Source organism: Artemia franciscana, chromosome 7 (assembly GCF_032884065.1).
Source record: "Artemia franciscana chromosome 7, ASM3288406v1, whole genome shotgun sequence".
Taxonomy (NCBI): Eukaryota; Metazoa; Arthropoda; class Branchiopoda; order Anostraca; family Artemiidae; genus Artemia; species Artemia franciscana.
Genome location: NC_088869.1, coordinates 50,984,600 through 51,003,327, shown reverse-complemented (window position 1 = coordinate 51,003,327; position 18,728 = coordinate 50,984,600). Strand labels below are relative to the sequence as shown.

Below are 18,728 nucleotides of genomic sequence, written 5' to 3'. Positions count from 1 at the left end.
CTATTTTCACAATATTATCATTTGCTAAATTCTGTAAATAGAAAGGCAAAGTGGTCTAATAAATCATCAACTTGCAGAGAAAGAAGCAAGGGGTTAAGGAGGAGACAGCCTCCCTAATATAAGGAATATTTTTTGTTCAAATAGGTTTTAAAGGTGTTCCTTGCTCTCAGTTGAAAAAACTTGGTTTTTCTTTGATTTATTTGCTGATTGCTTTCCAAATCATGTCCAGGTCTAACAAAAATTAAACGTGGGGTACCAACCAGCCCCTGAAACCCTAATTTATTGGTGTCAAAAATGTATATATCAATAATTATAAATTAATTAGTACCTCCATACTTTTTCAGTTTTCTGCTTAAGAACTAAAATGTTGGATTGCAATTTAAATTTTGAACAAAAACTTGAATATACTTTAAGAATTTACAATGAGTAGTATTTTTATTTCATATCAATTTACAGTTGGTCAAATAACCCCTCAAAAAAAGGCAAAAAGGATTTTACAGCATGTAATTTGTTCCAACCAATAACAGTTTCTTGTACTATTTCTAAATTATTTGGGTTGATTATTTTGGATGAAATTGTTTCTAAATGTTATATCCCACCCCACCAGTTTGGTTACCAAAAAAAGTATTAGCCAGGAGCATGCCCTTTTTGCTTTAATGAATGTTCTTGCTGATGTAGAAAGAAGTAGATCTTATATTATCCTATGTGCTTTAGATGTTGCTCAAGCTTTTGACTCTTGTATTTTTTCACAAGTTTTACTTGAAGCATATAAGAGGGGTAAATTTTTGTATAGTAAAATGCCTTCTGTATATGTACCATCACCTTAAGGTAAAGTTAAAGGGGGGATCTTCCCTTTTTGATATTTTGAAAGGAGTCTTACCTCGCCGTCTTTATTTAATAACTCTGTTTTACATGCCTGGAAGTCTGTTAATTTTAGTTTCATTTACTATGGATCTAATTTGTCATTAATGACATTTGCAGATGACGTTTTGAATTTAAGCCATACTTTTAGTGGATGTGAAAACGTGTTTCATCAGCTTTATAATGAATATAGAGATGCCAGGCTTTTTTTCAATGTAGAAAAAACTTCTGTTGTGGTTTTCAATTTTAAAGAGACAAATGGCCCTACTTTTTTGTCTTTAGCTATAGCTTGAGTCCCCCTTTCTCAAAAATTAGTTTACCTTGGAATTCCTATTGAAAAAAATATGAAAGAAACTGTTAAATTATCCCTTGAAAATTTGAAGAAAAAGCTGAGAATTGCCTATGCTTCAAAAGTGATTATTTGGCTAACGATTATGGAATCCCTGATGTTACTGTCCTGAATGTTCGCAGACTAGGAAACGTAACAACCGCACCAGGTTCCAGTACTCAACGTCCTGTCCCGATTATCTTCTCAGTGGCAAATTTCAAACTAAAGAAATTAATCCTTCAGAAATCTTCTGAAAGAAAGGGTGCCATTCAATTTAGAAATGACTGTCAAAGCATGATCGCGAAAAAAGACAAAGATTGTATGAGGAATTGCATAAGAGAAGATTGAATGGGGAAGTGGACATAGTAATCAGAGGAAATAAGATTGTGTCAAAAAACTGCCAGACTCTTGCGACGCGTCAGTCACCGTCGCAGGAGAATGTCATGGAATTATAGATATATCTGGTACCCCTTTAAGACTTGTAAATAGTCCCATAAGTAGTGTTTCCATTTGTGATAGTACTAGTGAAGTTGGCTCTCCCAAATATTCAGAAACTGAATCGTATGTTAGTGCTAGATCGGATGCCAGAAACTATGAACTCATATTGGATACCATTTCTTTTAAATCACGTGATTCTGGATCAAGCAAAGCTAATAACGACAATACTGTTATTGAAGGACTAATGGTACTATATAGCAATGTAGACTGTATTACCACAAAGATGAATGAAATCAAGTCGGTGATGTCAACGAGGCATGAAGTAAGTGTTTTTGCCTTCACTGAGGTGAAACCTAAACGTACTGCATTTGCTCTTACTGATACACAAATTCAAGTGCCTGGATTTGAGCTACTCACCAATCTGTCAAAGCCAAATGGTAGAGGGATAGCAGTGTACGTCAGATCTCCACTCCAGGTAAGGGCTCTTACAGTAAATTCAGATTACGAACCTTGGGTTGAACAAATATGGATAACAATTCTGCAGTGAAGTCTCCCTGTAGTCATAGGCTGTTTTTATAGAAGTCCCAGTTCCCCCTGTCAGACAAGTTCCCTTCTAGCAATTGCATATTCTATTAATAATGTTATGAAGCATTGTTATAAGAATGTTCTTATTGTGGGAGATTTTAATTTACCGAAATTACACTGGATTGAGGGGTTTGCTGTTGCAAAAGGGGTTGAAAACTTAAATTGCCCATTTTTGGACTGCCTTCATGAACATTCGCTATACCAAGCAATTGATTTTCCGACCAGGTATAGAAGTGGGCAGAACCCAACCCTAATAGACCTTTTGTTTATTAATAACCATGAGATGCTCATTAGTGTCGACTCAGAACCACTATTTGGAGCGAGTGACCATGTTGCAATTATTTGTAGGCTTAGGTTGTACCCACCGAAGAATAATTGGATTAAGCATATGTACACAAATTACAACCAGGTCAGACATGAGTTAGCAAACCAGGATTGGTCATTCATTGATGATAAGAATATGGAAGAGGCTTGGCTTGAAATGAAAAGGGTTTTAATTAAAGCAACAGAAAAACATACAGTAATTTCCTGGAAAAGAAGACCCAAAACCCTACCATTTATCACTCGTGATGTCAAGCAAGCTGTACGGAAAAAGAAGAAGTATTGGAGCAAATATAAAAGTAGCCCCTCCCATGAAAACTATGAAAAATTTAAACAAACCCGGAATAAAGTTAGGTATCTCACGAGAAAGCTTACGACAGAATATGAAGAGGGATTGGCATTGGATTCAAAATCTAATCCTAAGAGATTTTGGAAGTATGCTTCGGCTCGGAATCCAGGGAGACATTCAGTTACAGAACTACTTGTGAATGGCAATATAGTTAGTACCCCAAATAATATAGCAGCTGAATTGAGTAGACAATTTAAGTCAGTGTTCACGCCTCCTGACGATGCCCCCTTACCAGAAGCACCAGAATATTCTATTGGGGAACCTATGCAAAAGATAACTGTGGTTGCCTCTGATGTGGAGAGGCGGCTGAAGCTGCTTAATCCTAACAAATCAATTGGCCCTGATGAAGTTCACCCAAGACTATTGAATGAAGCTCATGCGGAAATAGCCCTTCCCCTTACGAACATGCTTCAGAAGTCTCTTGATACTAAGGAGATTCCTCAAGACTGGCGAGATGCAAACATTACACCTGTACACAAAGGAGGTAGCCGCAATAACGTTTCCAATTATCGACCCATTAGTCTTACATCTGTAGCTGGTAAAATCTTAGAAGGAATCGTGAATACTCATATTGTCGAACACCTGGCCACCAATGAGCTGCTCAATGATAGTCAGCATGGCTTTAGACATGGATGCTCGGTTGAAACTAATTTGATTGATATGTATGATTATGTTACTGAGCATCTAGATCAAGCAATCCCTGTCGACTTAGTTCTATTGGATTTTGCAAAAGCCTTTGATAAAGTATGTCACCGTCGACTAAGGAGCAAGTTATTTGCAATTGGAATACATAATGAAATCATAGAGTGGGTGTTCCAGTTTCTTTACGGGAGAAAGCAAAGGGTGAAAATATTTGGAAAAAATGGACAGGTATTCTTTTCAGAAGAGGTGGAAGTATTAAGTGGAGTGCCCCAGGGAACCATCTTGGGACCAACTTTATTCAACATTGATATTAATGATGTACCAACCACAGTCAAAAATAAAATAAGTCTTTATGCTGATGACTCCAAACTCATTGGAACTGTTGATACACCCGATAAGAGAGCCTCTATGCAGAATGACCTGTGGGCGCTTTCCCATTGGGCAACTTTGTGGAGGCTTGAATTCAATGTAAACAAATGTCGAACAATCCACTTTGGAAAGAAAAATGAGAAATGCCCTTATCATATGTTAGGGATGGATGGATCAAGGCAGACTATTATGTCATCTGAAGTGGAGAGAGACTTGGGTGTCATAGTTGATAATGAATTAAAATTCACTATACACACACAGACAGCCGTAGCCAAAGCACTCAAAACCCTGGGCATTATAAAAAGAACAATCACTAGCAGGTCACCTATGGTGATGACTAAATTATATAAGGCATTGGTCAGGCCTAATTTGGAGTTTGGCATGTGTGTTGCTAGCCCCCTCAACAAAGGTGACCAGCAGAAGTTAGAAACAGTTCAGAGATGGGCTACAAAAGCAATTGAGGGATGCAAATATTTAAACTACTCATCCCGTCTGAAGAGGCTGAAACTCCCCACTCTTGTCTACAGACATAAAAGGGGTGATATTATCATGACGCATAAGCTCCTGAATTACAACTCTCCATTAAATAAGCTATTTCAACTTGACCAGTCTGCCAGAACTAGGGGGCATAGTTGGAAACTGTATCAGAAGAGAGCTGCCACTAGACTACGCAATAATTTCTTCACTTATAGAATAGTGAGTTTGTGGAATTCTCTCACCAAAAAAGCAGTCACTACCCCCAGCACAGCTGCCTTTAAAAGAGCTGTTGATGGAGAATGGTCATCAAGGCCATGGCGAACTGAGTGGGATGCCATTGTGACGTCCAACCATCATCATCACTAACCAGCAATTCTACAGGATTTAATTCTTATTTCGCTGGATAATGTGATTTAAGGTAATTTAAGGTAATTAAACACATAGATAAATCAAATGTTGCAAAAATTTATGTTGTACTAAGTTGTACCTCATCTCCTTTCTCTTTGTCTAGTTTGGCAGGTTTTTTAGTGAACCTCAGGAACTATTGGTTCATAGAATATTTTTTTCATTATGCTAAATTCCTACTCAGTTACCCCCCTTTGATTAGAAAGTTACTTAATGAATAAATTCCACCTAGTTTTGGCCATATGCATTATTGAAAAAAGGCTACATGGTTTTTGTTCTTCTATGTCAATATTATCTCATCCTTGGTCTCCAATATTTATTTGATTGTCTCTTGGTGTTGATTTGTGTGTTTATTTATGTTTTTTTTTATTGCTCCATTGTAAGGGTATTTTGCCTTTTTTTGTAAAAGATAGGTTATAAATAAATTGAATTGAATATCTCTACTGCAGAATTTCGGGTGGACAAAGAGGGTTATTATTGTTCAGATGAACAGAAATTATGTATGACTTTTGATCTTCTATGTGGCTGAAGCCATCACAACCTTTACATTAGCATTATCTGATCAGCAAGTACATTATATACATATTTTAAAATATACTGAAATATTTAATACAAACAGAAATATTACCATTTAAAATTAATAAAACAAAGTTCCTAATAACATTTGCTGCCTCCCAAATAAATTTCCTGGTGGGGCTCATAATGGCCTGCCTTGGCTTTTTCACCTCTTTGCTGGTAGGCATGGGAATGTAATATTCTATGTTACATAGAGAAATATTTCAATTAATTCCTATTGCCCTCATCTCTTCCTGCATTTATCTGAAGGCTTGTGGAGCATTAGCAATTTGACCATTAAAATGTGCTCTTTCAGGCATTTGTCCCTATTCCTACCTACAAAATGAGTTACCATTCTTCATAATAGCTGATATGCAACTATATATCACTAAACATAATTTTATAAAAAATAAAATGAATCAACCTCTCAGTATTTTGAATTGATCCTCTTTGGGACAGTTGTTTGGTGCCACAAAATGGTAGAAAACAACTCTTTTCCGTGGCAAAATCTTTATGGTCACTTAAAAATAGACTTTTATTTCACATTCAAAAAAGCTCTCTTCAAAATTTCTAGGACCTTTGCTTTGACATAATCACCCTGGGAAAACATCAAAAACACATTAACATACATCACTAATCTTTCTTCTAGAAAAAAAAAAAATCTGTTCAATTCTATGTTTTGTAGATAGGAACTTGAAGTCACTACAGTAGGGTTAAGCAATTTTTACAAAGGTTGCTTATTTCTTTGTGACCATTTCCCCTTTTTTCTTTAAAAGCAGGTAAATTTTCTCAGATTCATAGCTTTTGGTGGGTAACAATACACTGAATGAATTTTATGTACATTGAATCAGCACAAAAAGCCAATTCTGTTGATATGGCATTGTCATTAAAATTCCATTTTTAGGTTTGGTGAAAATTGGCCTGACACCTTACTTATAGTTTGTTACCACAAATTATTTGATAAGAGTGTTTAGTGGTAAACAAATCTATTGGAATGTATTCATTTTATTCGATTGAATTGGAATAGGCCCATTGAAAGAAAGAGGGTCAACTTGACAGCTGGATTGTAAATTTAAATTTAGGTTTTTTGCTATTCTGTACTTTTTTTTTACATGACTGATGATACAGGAGATTTTTGCTTGAGAGGAGCAATTAATGGTAAAATTATAGCAGTTCATATAACTGGCTTTCCTGTAAAGTGAATATGCTACTCAATACCTTTTTTTTGTTCTTTACAGATATAATAATTGCTTCTACTGTAAATTCAGATTTAAGCACTTTTTGAGCTCTTAAAAATGATAAATTTTCAAAAAATTATGACAGTTCATAATATTCATAAAGAGCATAAAAAAGGCATCAAGTGGTATATTCACTTTATTGGTGAGCCAGTTATATGAACTGCTATAATTTTACTGGAATTATTCTGTTATGACATAGGTATATTCTACATGGCTATTATAAAAGCAAAACATGACAGGCATATCAGAATGATTTTTCAGCATGGGCCTTTAGAAATGTAAAGATTTTGGCAAAACCTTGCTTCAGGGGCTTTAGAGATCTTGGAAATCTGCAAAACTAGGATAGATAAGCAAAGCTTCCAGGAATGAAATCAGAGCCTCGACTATCTCCTTGGAAGCTGTTTCTAAGTTCCTATCTCTACTCTACTTCACAAGGTTTTGCTTTCATAACACAGACATTTTTGAAGGTCACTGCCCTCCAGAGGTAGAAGGTGTAGAGGTGGGTAGGGTAGCCTATTTCAAAATACCTTCCAATGAGTTACTTTAATCTGTAGACCCATCCCTGAAAATTTTATTTTCCTAACCTAACCCCTTTTCAAGATAGAAAAAAATAGCTTAAACTGGAATTTAACCTTAAGAGGAACCATTATTTTCAAGTAGGCTATCGCTCAAGACCAAGCCTAACCATAACTAGGCTAGAATAGGATTTATTCAACCCAGAAGCAGGATAAATCAAGATTACAGTAACTATGATTGAAAAATAAATAACCTATTCATTTCTAACCTAGGAATTTTAATTTCTCACGTCTTTACAACGTTGAAATACCGCTAGAAGGAAGAAGAAAATGAAATCCTTAACAAGCTATTGGCGTTAAGAAGATTGTAAAAGAAAAAAAACCAATGAAGAGTTAGTAATGCTTAGGAAATTAATTTTTAATTAAGAAAAATATCAAATTATGAAATTTAATTTTCGTAGTTTAAATGTTTCCAAAGCTCACACTTTCAGTATTGGACTACAATTAATCTATTAGTTCCCTGTTAGCTTTTACTAGTTGTAAGCTTAATATATATATTTTTGACAGGTTCTTTACTCTATCTGTATTTATATTAGTAGAACAATTTTATTACTTACTTTAATTCTTTAGCTTCGATCCCAGGCTGTAAATTAATAGGCTTCTTCCTATTGAAGAAACTGAAGGGAGAGTTTCTATCCCCTAGCCCGGAGACCGCTTTTCTACGCCCGCCCCGCTAGTTGCTAGGAGCCAAACCGCAGTTGTATCAAGCTTATCGAGTTATAAACCGCCTGTGATTCAGGATTTAAATATTCTGCGGGATAAAATAATCGTTTTTGATTAAAATGTCGAGAGATCCGGATAATCAGTTGACGACAATCTCTCTTAGGAGTCTAAAAAGTGATGGAATGGATTCATCAGAAGCATTACTAATAAATGCAGCAGGAAGGATTATACAAGAAAATATACAACACACCTCATATGTGGACCAAAGAGGTCACGCTGATAATAATGACTACATGACACAAAGCGGCCCTTCGTATAGTGATCATAATGAATCTTTGTTTGTTATGCAAACAGGTTTGAGTCCTTCGGCATTAGCCTTCTTTAAAGTTTTTGCGAGTTTCAAGCCGTTAAAGAAAATAATCATTAATTTGTCTTAGCTGGATTAACCAATAGTGTTACGCGGGTTTTATGCTGGAATTCATTTCAAGAGGGGGGAGGGACTTACCCAAATTAATTAAAAAAGAAACATGCATGTCGTGACGAGCGCATGCTTAATGTCTGGAAACGAAAAGGCGATGGCATGGTACTGATATGTGGTAATCAAAATCACGAATCGCAAATTATAAGTAGCCTATGAAACTAATGGCCTTGCCAAAAAAAAAAAAAAATAAACAGTGGAAGTCAGGAGAACCTTATGTCAAGATCCCCTTCCAAACTAGCTATGATTACAACCTTTGTGCAATATTCATTTGAGTCCACCTTTAAGACCCTTTCCAAATATAATATTTGCTGTCGTAATAATTACGTTTGAGCAGTTCCCCCTTCCCTAATGCATGAGTATCGCAAGGCTAGACTGTATTCTATGTTGATTTTTTTGTTTTTGTTTTATTTTCAAGTTTGTGTTGCTTTACATTATGAACCAACTGTTGATGAGAAATTAGTACACAAAATAATGCAAGTAACCCCTCAGTCACAAGATAATTTGTAAATATTATCGGTTAAGTATTATTCTTTGCTTTTATTATTAATAACAAAGCAGAATTAGAAAAACAAATCATGAAAGAAAGGCAAACGACCATGTTAAAACCTTTAATTTACAGAAATAAATCAACCTAACAATTCAAAATTATGACGAACTGAAAGTACTATGCAGGCCCGGATCGAATAGGTGCGGGGCCCTCTCTATATATATAAAATATATAATTGAAGTGCACCTACATAGTAGTTTACGTACGTAATGCAAAACCCCTCTAATAGCCTATAGATTGGTTCCGATTAAATTCAATAAATTTGACAAGAATTTGTTTAGGGTATCAGTTTTATACATCATGAAGTATATATTGTATAATAAAAAACAAATTAATTAATCTCATTCAGCAATGCAAACTTAAAATAAATAGATTCTTAATTATTTGAATAATTCATAACTTGTGCCTTGTCGTCAAAAACAGTTTGCTGTAAGCTTCAAAATTGTTGTTTCTTCATTTTGATACTAACGCAGGGCCCTTTCAAATACGGGGTCCAATTGGACCCAATTGCTCCAATCAACCTTTACCCTACCCTGGACCACTATGAAACCCAAAATGAACAGAAATTAAAATTAATTGGTTAGTCCCATAAAACATAAAGAAGCAGATACTGCTTTTGACGAATAGATGAAATTTAAACAGAAAGAAGCTATAGATGGAAGTTCTGGATTGGTCGAGGACAAAAAACTACCCCATTTCTGTGCTTCTAGTACCCTCCCACCTAAGGGTGCCGGCAGAAAATTCCCCATGGGGGGACACTAAAATAGCAGTGCTGGCTGGGTGACAGGAGATATATTTTAGAACCTTTTCCGTAGGAATAATTTTATTTTTAAATTCTTTTAGGACGAAACTAAAAAAAAAAGTAATAAATTGCACGCAAAATGAAACAAAATACAGTAGATTTTAACGACAAGAATTTCTGGTAAAGGGATCAATTTATCTAATCAGTAGTATATTTAATTATTATGCATTTAACATTAAAAGAAAATCAAACTCAAACCAAAATTACAGAAAGATTTATTGTTTCCGTAGACAATAAAACATGTAGACTTATCTTTATGTAATTTCCGACGCCTTGGAATAGTTTATAGAAGGAGTAGAGATGCTCGAAAATCATCCCGTGTGCATACCACGTTTTGATTTTATAACGGCCATCTAAAATTTACCTGTTTCGTGACAGGACAATTCTCCCCCTCGAACTTGAATCCTTTATATATTCAGATATTTTAAAAAATAGAATAGCTGAAGAAAAACAAAATTTAACTTACTATCCAGCTGTCAAATTTACCTTCTTTCTTTTTGTTGTCCTATTCAACTAAAAAAATGAACAGATTTAGAAAAACTTCGTCACAAGAAAATCGTATCAAATAGTTTGTGATAAAAAATTGAAAGTAAAAAGTGACTTGGGCCAATATTCACCAAAACTAAAAATGGAATCCCCATGACAATTGCAATGTCGGCAGTATTGGCTTTTTATGCTGATTCTAAATACATAAAATTCTTTCAGTTTATTGTTATCCACCCTAAACCAAAATTCTGAAAAAAAAAAATACCTGATTTTTCAAAAAAAGGGAAACATCCCAAAAAAAGCAAGTGATCTTACTGAAAATCCCTTTATTAGATGCATCATATCAGACAAACCTACCTTAGAGGTTTCAAGCTCCTATAATCAAAATGTGGAATTTCACTTTTTTTTCAGAAGAAACATCGTCGATGCATGTTAATTTGTTTTGTTTTTTTCCCAGGAGTGATTGCATCAAACAGAAGGTTCAAGATAATTGGGAGGGAGCTCATTGAAACGTAAATTTAATGCTCTTTTTTAAGTGACCGTACAGATTAGGCCAGGGGAAAGTCTAGTTTTCTGCCATTTTAGGGCATCAAACCACGACTTGGCCCCAAAGAGGACGAACTTGCAATCAATTTAAAATTCTGAGAAGCTAATTGATTTTAAGGTATCAATAACCATATTTTAGGCTTACCAGTTGTAAGAAAAGCAAAGCTACATGGGGGCAGTAATGGATTCAACTAAGTTGATTCGCATTATTTGTAATGAAATTAGGCTACTTTTCGGACCAGTACCTCAAATTATACCTTGGTTAGGCCTGGGTATGGTTCAGGCCTTGGTTAGGCCAGGGTATAAGAAACTACAAACAAAAAGAGCTTTTCAACTTAAATCAAGGAACAGATTTAAAACCTATTTGAACCGATTATTCTTTATATGAAGGGGGCTGCCTCCTCCTTGGCTCCTTAATCTTTACTGTGAAGTTTGGATTTTATCCAAATTCTTAAAGAAAATTTGCAATGGGAATGCATTTTCAAAATCCGAAAATCCAAAAGATGCGGAACTGGGAGTCGATGTTCGATTTGTAATGTATCCACCGGGACTCCGTGGTGTCGCAGGGAGTCCCAGTACTCCCTGGAGTCCAAGGGTTATGCAGATGATCTCTAGAGCCTCTATAATATGGTATTCCGAGAGACATCTGACTTATTTTTTTTTTATGGTTCTGTCATTTGGTTTAATTAATTTTTCTACATTTTATTTTGTTGGTAAGATAATTAGAAGTTTCATTTTGCAATTTGCAATGTTGGAAGTGGGCAGTTCCCCTTATATTCAGAGAAATTTCAATTTGTTTTAAGTTTTAAACTTGCTCCTTACTTTAGTTAAAAAACCTTTTCTATTTGTGCAATTAAATTTTATGAAACTGTTAAGTTTTATGACTACAATAATTTTGGTTACGCAGAACAAACGATCAATATTTCAATGATATTTATTTGGATTTTTATGGGTAATCAAACAGTTCGTGGCAACGAACTGTAAGTAAGGAGCAACCCGGCTCAATAGTAGGTTAACCGAAACTCTAAGAAACGTAATTTTGATACCAATAGATATATCAAAAGAATGAGCTTATTATGCTTATTCCGAAAATATAAGTTACATTAAATTTAGTCTTACCTATCAAAAGCTACGAGCCTAATAAAATTTGTCTAATTTAAAGAAAAAAAGAGAAACGACCCCCTAGAAGTCATGGGATTTTAATGAAAATCACGCCGTCAGATTCAGCGTATCAAAGAATCCTACTGTAGAGGTTTCAAGTTCGTATCTGCAAAAATGTGGAATCTTGTAATTGTTGCCAGAAGAAAGATCACGGATGTGTGTTTATTTGTTTTTTTTTTCATGGGGGAATGTATCGACTCAGTAGGTCTAGAGTGTTGTGAGAGGCTTATTCTAAAGGAATTTAAAAGTTCTAATGCCATTTTTAGGGGACCAAAAGAATTGGAGGGAAAATAGGCCCCTCCCATGCCACCTTTTCCCCAAAATCATCTGATCAAAATTTTGAAATATCTATTTTGTTCATCATAGTTGAACGGCGCAATAAGTATGTCTTTGGAGATAAAATGGCCCCCTACAGCCCCTGGGGAAAGCTTTTAAGTCATAAAATTTGCCCATCGTTTACGTATAGAATTATTTATTGGGAAATACACATACATTTTTCGGGTGGTGAGAGAAGGACCAATTTTTTTCTGGGTTGACTTTGCACGAAGTGAACTTTTCATGGAGAGGGAAGTATCCAGGAGGTGAACTTTTCAGGGGAAATATTACACTTGAGTGAATTTTTCAGAATTCCTATATGAAATGCCTTTATTTTTTTTTCAAAATGCTTTAGGGGCATTTTGCCCCTCCCCACAGAAACTAAAGAACACTCATTTCTGAGAACACTCAGAAATTAAATATAAAAAAAACAAGTTTTTTTCAACTAAAAGTAAGGAGCAACATTAAAACTTAAAACGAACAGAAATTATTACATATCTAAGAGGGGTTGCCCCCTCCTCAACACCTCACTCTTTACGCTAAAGTTAAAATTTTGTCCCAATTCTTAAAAACTACTCCTGAAACACAAGGGTTGTTTAATTAGAGCAATAAGTTACTTTTTTAACGTGCCCAAAAACTGTAGCGTGAAGAGCGAGCGTTGAGGAGGGGCAACCTTCCTTATATACGTAATAATTTCAGATCGTTGTAGGTTTTAATGTTGCTCTTTATTTTCTGTTGAAAAAAATTTGTTTTTTCTTATTTAAGGAAGCTTAGTGACAAACATTTTTCTAAAGGCAATTGAAAAAGTATGTCAATTAAAAGTAAAATGAAAGAAGTAAGTAATTACAAAAAAAACACACAAAACAATAGCCTACTCACATAATTAAGATGTAAACTCCCTGCATTCAGTACTGTTGAGCAATTCTGGAGCGTTGGACGGATATTTTTTAACAATATCGACAGTTTTTACTTTAGTTATTAAACAACAAAATATTTAATACCTTTAGACTCAGTGTTTATAAAAAAATAGTACATTATCAAAGTAAAACATAAAACTAAGGTTAAGAAAATCAAATAATAATTCAATATTTTAAATTTAATTTTGAATACCAAAAACTGATATATTTGACACCTTTATGCCTCACAACTATAAAAAATTAAATCTTTTCCAAAGTGACAACTAGATAAATACAGTCACTCTTGGGAAAAAAATGATAATAAAACACAAAAAAACGTATCTGCTCAGGGGAAAAAACAAAGAAATTCCCAGCATTCGGTTCAGGGGAAACATTTCTGATTACAGTGGCTTCATATATCAGCTCATGGGTGCTCTTATACAAACAAAAGTTGACGGCATACTTTTACCGAAATTGCCCCTTATTAATTTGTTTCCCTTGTGTTTTCTATAATTGTACGAACTTTCTTCTGTACTGATATCTGCACTAATTACTAATTAACAAATATAGATTTAGGATCACCACAAAAAGCTGATTCTTTGATTTAATGTTATCAATGGTTAGGCTCTTATAATTTTGGTATTGACAAAGATTGTTATTTACTTACCATTATTACTATGAAGATTTTTTTTTTTTTTTTTTTTACTCCAACCAAATCATATAGAAAAAATGTTTGTGGAAAACTTGAAAAGGTTCACTTAGTCACAAATTAGAGTTTATATTTTCCTTATTAAGGGTAAAAATCTATTAGCAGGAAGCCAACAATAGGGCAACACACATTTTTTCCATGGTTTTTCCCCACTCTGCTCTCTTTGCTTTGGTTTCCTTATAATTCTTTGATAGTCCTAAATTTATTGGGGGACATGCCTCCCTTCCCCCCTGCCGGAGCCCATGCTCCCTCCCACCAAATTTGTGTTCCTCTCAGCCCATAAAGCAATTTCTGAAAGTTCAAGAATCAGACAATCTAGGTTCATCATTTACGATCACTGCCCTAGAGGCCGGGTAAAAAGAGTACTTAGGAGGAGCTGGCTGCCTTCCAATAACTTTGACTCATAAAAGGACACAAGAACTTATGTTTTCCTAATAAATTGAGTTTTGTCTCAAGTTTCCGCGACGATCATCTCTTTTATAAGAAATGGTCAAAGAAAATAATTCATGGTCGGCACATAAAACTTTGCTAAGGTACTGCTAGACTGATGCCTCATATTTAAATTACTCAGTTTGTTTTAATTTCTGTTCGTTTTAATGTCATACTGAGTGTGTTTCATGGAGTTTCCCATCAGAAACATACTTCTTAATGTTCCGATATTATATTGGAATTGGTCTATCTTCTTGCAATTTCACATCATATTTTAGCATCTTAGGGCACCATGCCTCTCCCAATATTTTAGGACCATTGATATGGTTCGGGGATAGATCATGACCGTAGTTTTAAGAACACATTGGGAGGAGGACGTCATGGAGTCCCTCAACAATACAGAACTATATCTAATCTTAATTTTAAACTAAGAATGTTGTCCGCTATTCTCACATTGCTTCTAAATTTTATCAAATTGATCTTGGGCCTGGAATGGAATGATGTCTGTAAAATGCAAAATAAGAAGTTGTTTTCTATGAACTCTCTAAGCAAAGAAAGGTTTATAATCAAAGCCCTTCTTTCCCCAGATAGTTTTTGAGTTGTTCAAATCCAGCTTAATTCTTTTAGATCCTTTTGGCAAACCATCACTCAATTTGACACGTAGTGACAAAAATTCACAAATCCAAGAACCGTCGAGCAGTGGTCTTAAATCAGACAACGAACAGATTGTCATTTATCTTGAAGAAGGAGAAACAAGCGATATTAAGTTAGAAAAGGCAGAGGTCGAAGTACTTGTTCGGCAAAATCTTGCTCATGTCTCAATTAGAAGTGGACGACGAAGTGAAGTTTGGGACCGTTTCGGTTCCATTTTAGTTGAAGGCAGAAGAGTTAAAAACTATGTTGGGTGTGTCCAATGTAAAAAAGTGTACTATTACGATAATTCCCATTGGTACGGCACTTCTACCTTGAAAAGGCACAAGTGCAGAGCTCAGACGGACAAATGTGACTATTTAGATGTTAAAATCATGACATTACAAAGGGTACAACCCGTTGAAATGAACCCGGTGCCAGTTATTGTTAGAACTAACACAGTTCAACCAGTCCAAGAAGTAACAAATGATTTGCAAAATTTTATGGATGACGATGTGCAGAGAACGTCTGCGACAGATATCCAAGGCGAAGACATGCCGATTACTCCAGCTGAAGAAGAAGCATTGGAAGTTGAAAAAAAAGTCGTGATTTTTGCAGCAGAAAATTTGATTACAGGTTTACAAGTCTTTTGTCCTCGCTTGCATTCTGTTTGTAATCTCTCTCTCTCTCTCTCTCTCTCTCTCTCTCTCTCTCTCTCTCTCTCTCTCTCTCTCTCTCTCTCTCTCTCTTTCTCTCTCTTTCTCTCTCTCACTCTCAATCTCTCTCTGTTCTTCTGTTTTGTAAAATAACAAGATTCACTTAATAATAACTTACTCTACCTAATCATATTATATGGATAGTATTATATATAAATATTACATATAAATTACATAATTAATATTTCATATTATATTTATTTCACTATATTTATTTACTTTTGGTATTTCTTCTATGACTACGAGCAAAGGCTGAAAATAGAATTGGTCTGAAAAGACGGCTTTAGAGGGGTGGAGTTAAACATCTTGGTTGTTAAAACATCTTGCTAAGAGGACAAACAATTTGTTTCCATGGCCTTTTGGAAATAAATAAGGAATTCTTTTTTTTTGTCAGAATCTATAAAAATTTCAACGAGATTTGGTTCTGTCTTCTATAATTTGGATGAAGTATCCATCTACTACTACTGACAACTCAATGCAGCACCAAACCACCTGAGGCCAACATGGGTACCCAAATCTCCTCTTCCATCTAATATATTCAATGCCTCCCTCATTAAACATCCCAGCAAGTTCCCATTTCCCCTAAATCTTTCCTTACGACATCTTTCTACCCCAATTAGTGACATCTTTATCTATAGCATCTTTAAGTCTAATAAGTAATATCATACTAAGTAATATGATACCTACAGAAAACAGGCTAATGTCTCTATAATTACCACACTCACTTTTATCACAGGGCTCATTCGGTTATTTCAGTATACTTGTCAGTTAGCCTGTAAGATTGTTTGAATTTATTCTTTTCTTGTGTTTGTTTTTGTGACCCCCTTGTAATCATCTTTGTTCTGGCCATTCTCTAGCATTTTTGTTTATGTAAAAATTGTTACAATCCTGAACAGAGCCTGAATATATAATAATAAGAAGCTTTTTTTTTTCTTTTTTTTACAGCATACTTGCTTTTTCTTTATGGCAATTAATTAGACTTTATTAAGCTGCAATTGCATATTCTTTCTATAATGCCTATTGTTAGAGCATTTTTGGGCGTTGATTTCTGAAGGACTACTTATATTTTTTTTTGGAGGGGGGGAGGGGCTATAAAATATTTTGATCTGTTCACCTGTGCGTTTTGGCTGTTCAACTTAATTGCTTACGTTCTACTGTGTGGAAATAAAAAACATTTCAATTCTAGGTTCTTTAAGTAAGCAGAAAAGCTTCCGCGAATTGATACATTCCTTCATTGAATTAAGCAGCACAAATAGCGTCGGTGCAGTGCGAGAGATTCTGCAGCGGTATGACAGGCTGGATAATGTCCTTCAAGTGCTTTCATCAGAGCAGCATTCACTCCTTTTACGGAAGATAAAAGAATCTGGTTCTCTTGCTCTGTCATTGCATGTTGACCTTTGCGGATCTTTAGCCTATGTTACTATGTGTGCCAGTGCAATTTCGTCGGCTAGGTATAGTGGTCTTTCGTATATTCCCTTACGTTTTGTCGCCCTCGCTAATAATGAGAATATACAAGAGAATGTGAAACAGTTCTTCTATGAGGCAATAGAGAGCGAAGGGATTGCTGACGTAAGACGCGTAGTTATCACTAATCTTCCAGAATTATTTGAACGACAGTTGCGAACAGAAAAAATTGTTGAATGTGTGCAAACATCTCTTGAAAACGTTGTCAATGTAATATTAACTGGATCAGGAAAGTTAGTCACAGACCAAGTAGAAGTTGCGCGCGACATCGCAGTCAAAGTTGAACTATTAAATTTGAACTCGAAATTAACCAGAGCTATCCGCAATCCCGGCAACAAATGGCTAAACATCTTAGAAACTTTGCAGGCAATTCTAGAAAATGAGGCTATTCTCAGAAGGCATTTAAAAGAATGCTACAAAGAAGAGTGTTTTGCTGGTTTTAGTAGAGAATCTGCAGAAGATATTCTCGATTTTTTCAAAATTTTCAAAGATGCGAGCAGCAAACTTGACCTGTCAATCTATCCAAATTCACATAGTGTATTTCTCTGGAAGCACAAATTATTGCAGCACTCTACTCCCAGATTGGGTGACTCCGAAATAAAAACAGAGCTGCGTCTTTGCGCCAAAACGGCCATTAAGAATCACTTCCTTGTAGGAAAGTTTTATAAAATGTCTACTGTACTTCATCCGGCATTCAAGAGTCTACGGAAAATGCCTATAGATCCAACAGAACGCCTAGAAATATTTGAAGAATTGAGACTCCTCTGCGAAGATAAAATAAGTGAAAATACCTCAGTTAAAGGAAGAAAGAGAACAAATGAAGATTTCGAAGAATATTTGGACAGCCCTATGAAAGCTGGGAATAATGAATTTGACCGGTACCTTAGTGAAGAGGCAAAATTAGTTTCTACAAGTGGATATCAAGTGTTGGACCATTGGCGATGCAGAAAGGATCAATATCCAGGTTTATACCAAATAGTGACAATGCTCTGGGCCTTACCCACCATGGCAATCCCAATGCCAGAGCAATTGAAACATTGTAAGCGAAATGAGAGTTACATTATCAATATGTTTACTTTATATTTATCTCGAAAGCTAGATGTGTGTCAGAATGGTTGGCAATGTTCCACAGTAGTAAATTCAAATGATCACCTGCAATAATTATCCTTGATTTCTTGTATTCTATCATGTTTTTTTGTGTTTATTTATTCGTGTCATCGTTGTTTTTACTTTTTAAATTTTCTTAACTTTTGTTTGTGTGAGCATTAAACTTTTTTTTTACAAATAAAACGCTGTCGAATCCATTGCCCTTGAATGCAAAAACAAATTCTGGCAGGAATTTTAGGAGCGTTTTCAATTGTGTGCTTCCATTTTACCTTCGACAATGTGGGACTTAACTATTAATTATAGAATTAAGTTATTTGGTGACTTTTGACTTGACTGGAAGTGAGAGGATGTCAACATTCAGAAATCATGTACATCAACAGCGTTCCAAGCGTTGCGGCGGACTGTGCAATGCCTGAAAGACTGCTATGCGCAGCAAAATCGGTGCTCTGAGATGTACACCAGATGGCAGAAAGAGGAGGACCCCTTGGGTGGGAGGGGTTTCATCATAGTTTAATGATGGCTTGTTTACTTCAAATGATCCTTAATGGATGCTTAAATCGGTATCCAAACCCTTTCTTTCCTCCGGTCTGTTAAGCTAACATCTTTTTTGAAATTCTTCGACTCTTTTTTTGC

General features: G+C 35.2%; 1 protein-coding gene across 1 annotated transcript; it reads left to right on the top strand.

The window, feature by feature from the left end:
- The first annotated feature begins 7,720 nt into the window (after window positions 1–7,720).
- On the top strand, window positions 7,721–18,290 carry LOC136029427 (uncharacterized). Its single transcript, XM_065707809.1, has 3 exons — window positions 7,721–8,160; window positions 14,806–15,444; window positions 16,711–18,290. Exons 1-3 carry the CDS (start codon window positions 7,926–7,928, stop codon window positions 18,147–18,149), a joined length of 2,313 nt encoding a protein of 770 aa, XP_065563881.1. The 5' UTR covers window positions 7,721–7,925; the 3' UTR covers window positions 18,150–18,290.
- Window positions 18,291–18,728: the final 438 nt, after the last annotated feature.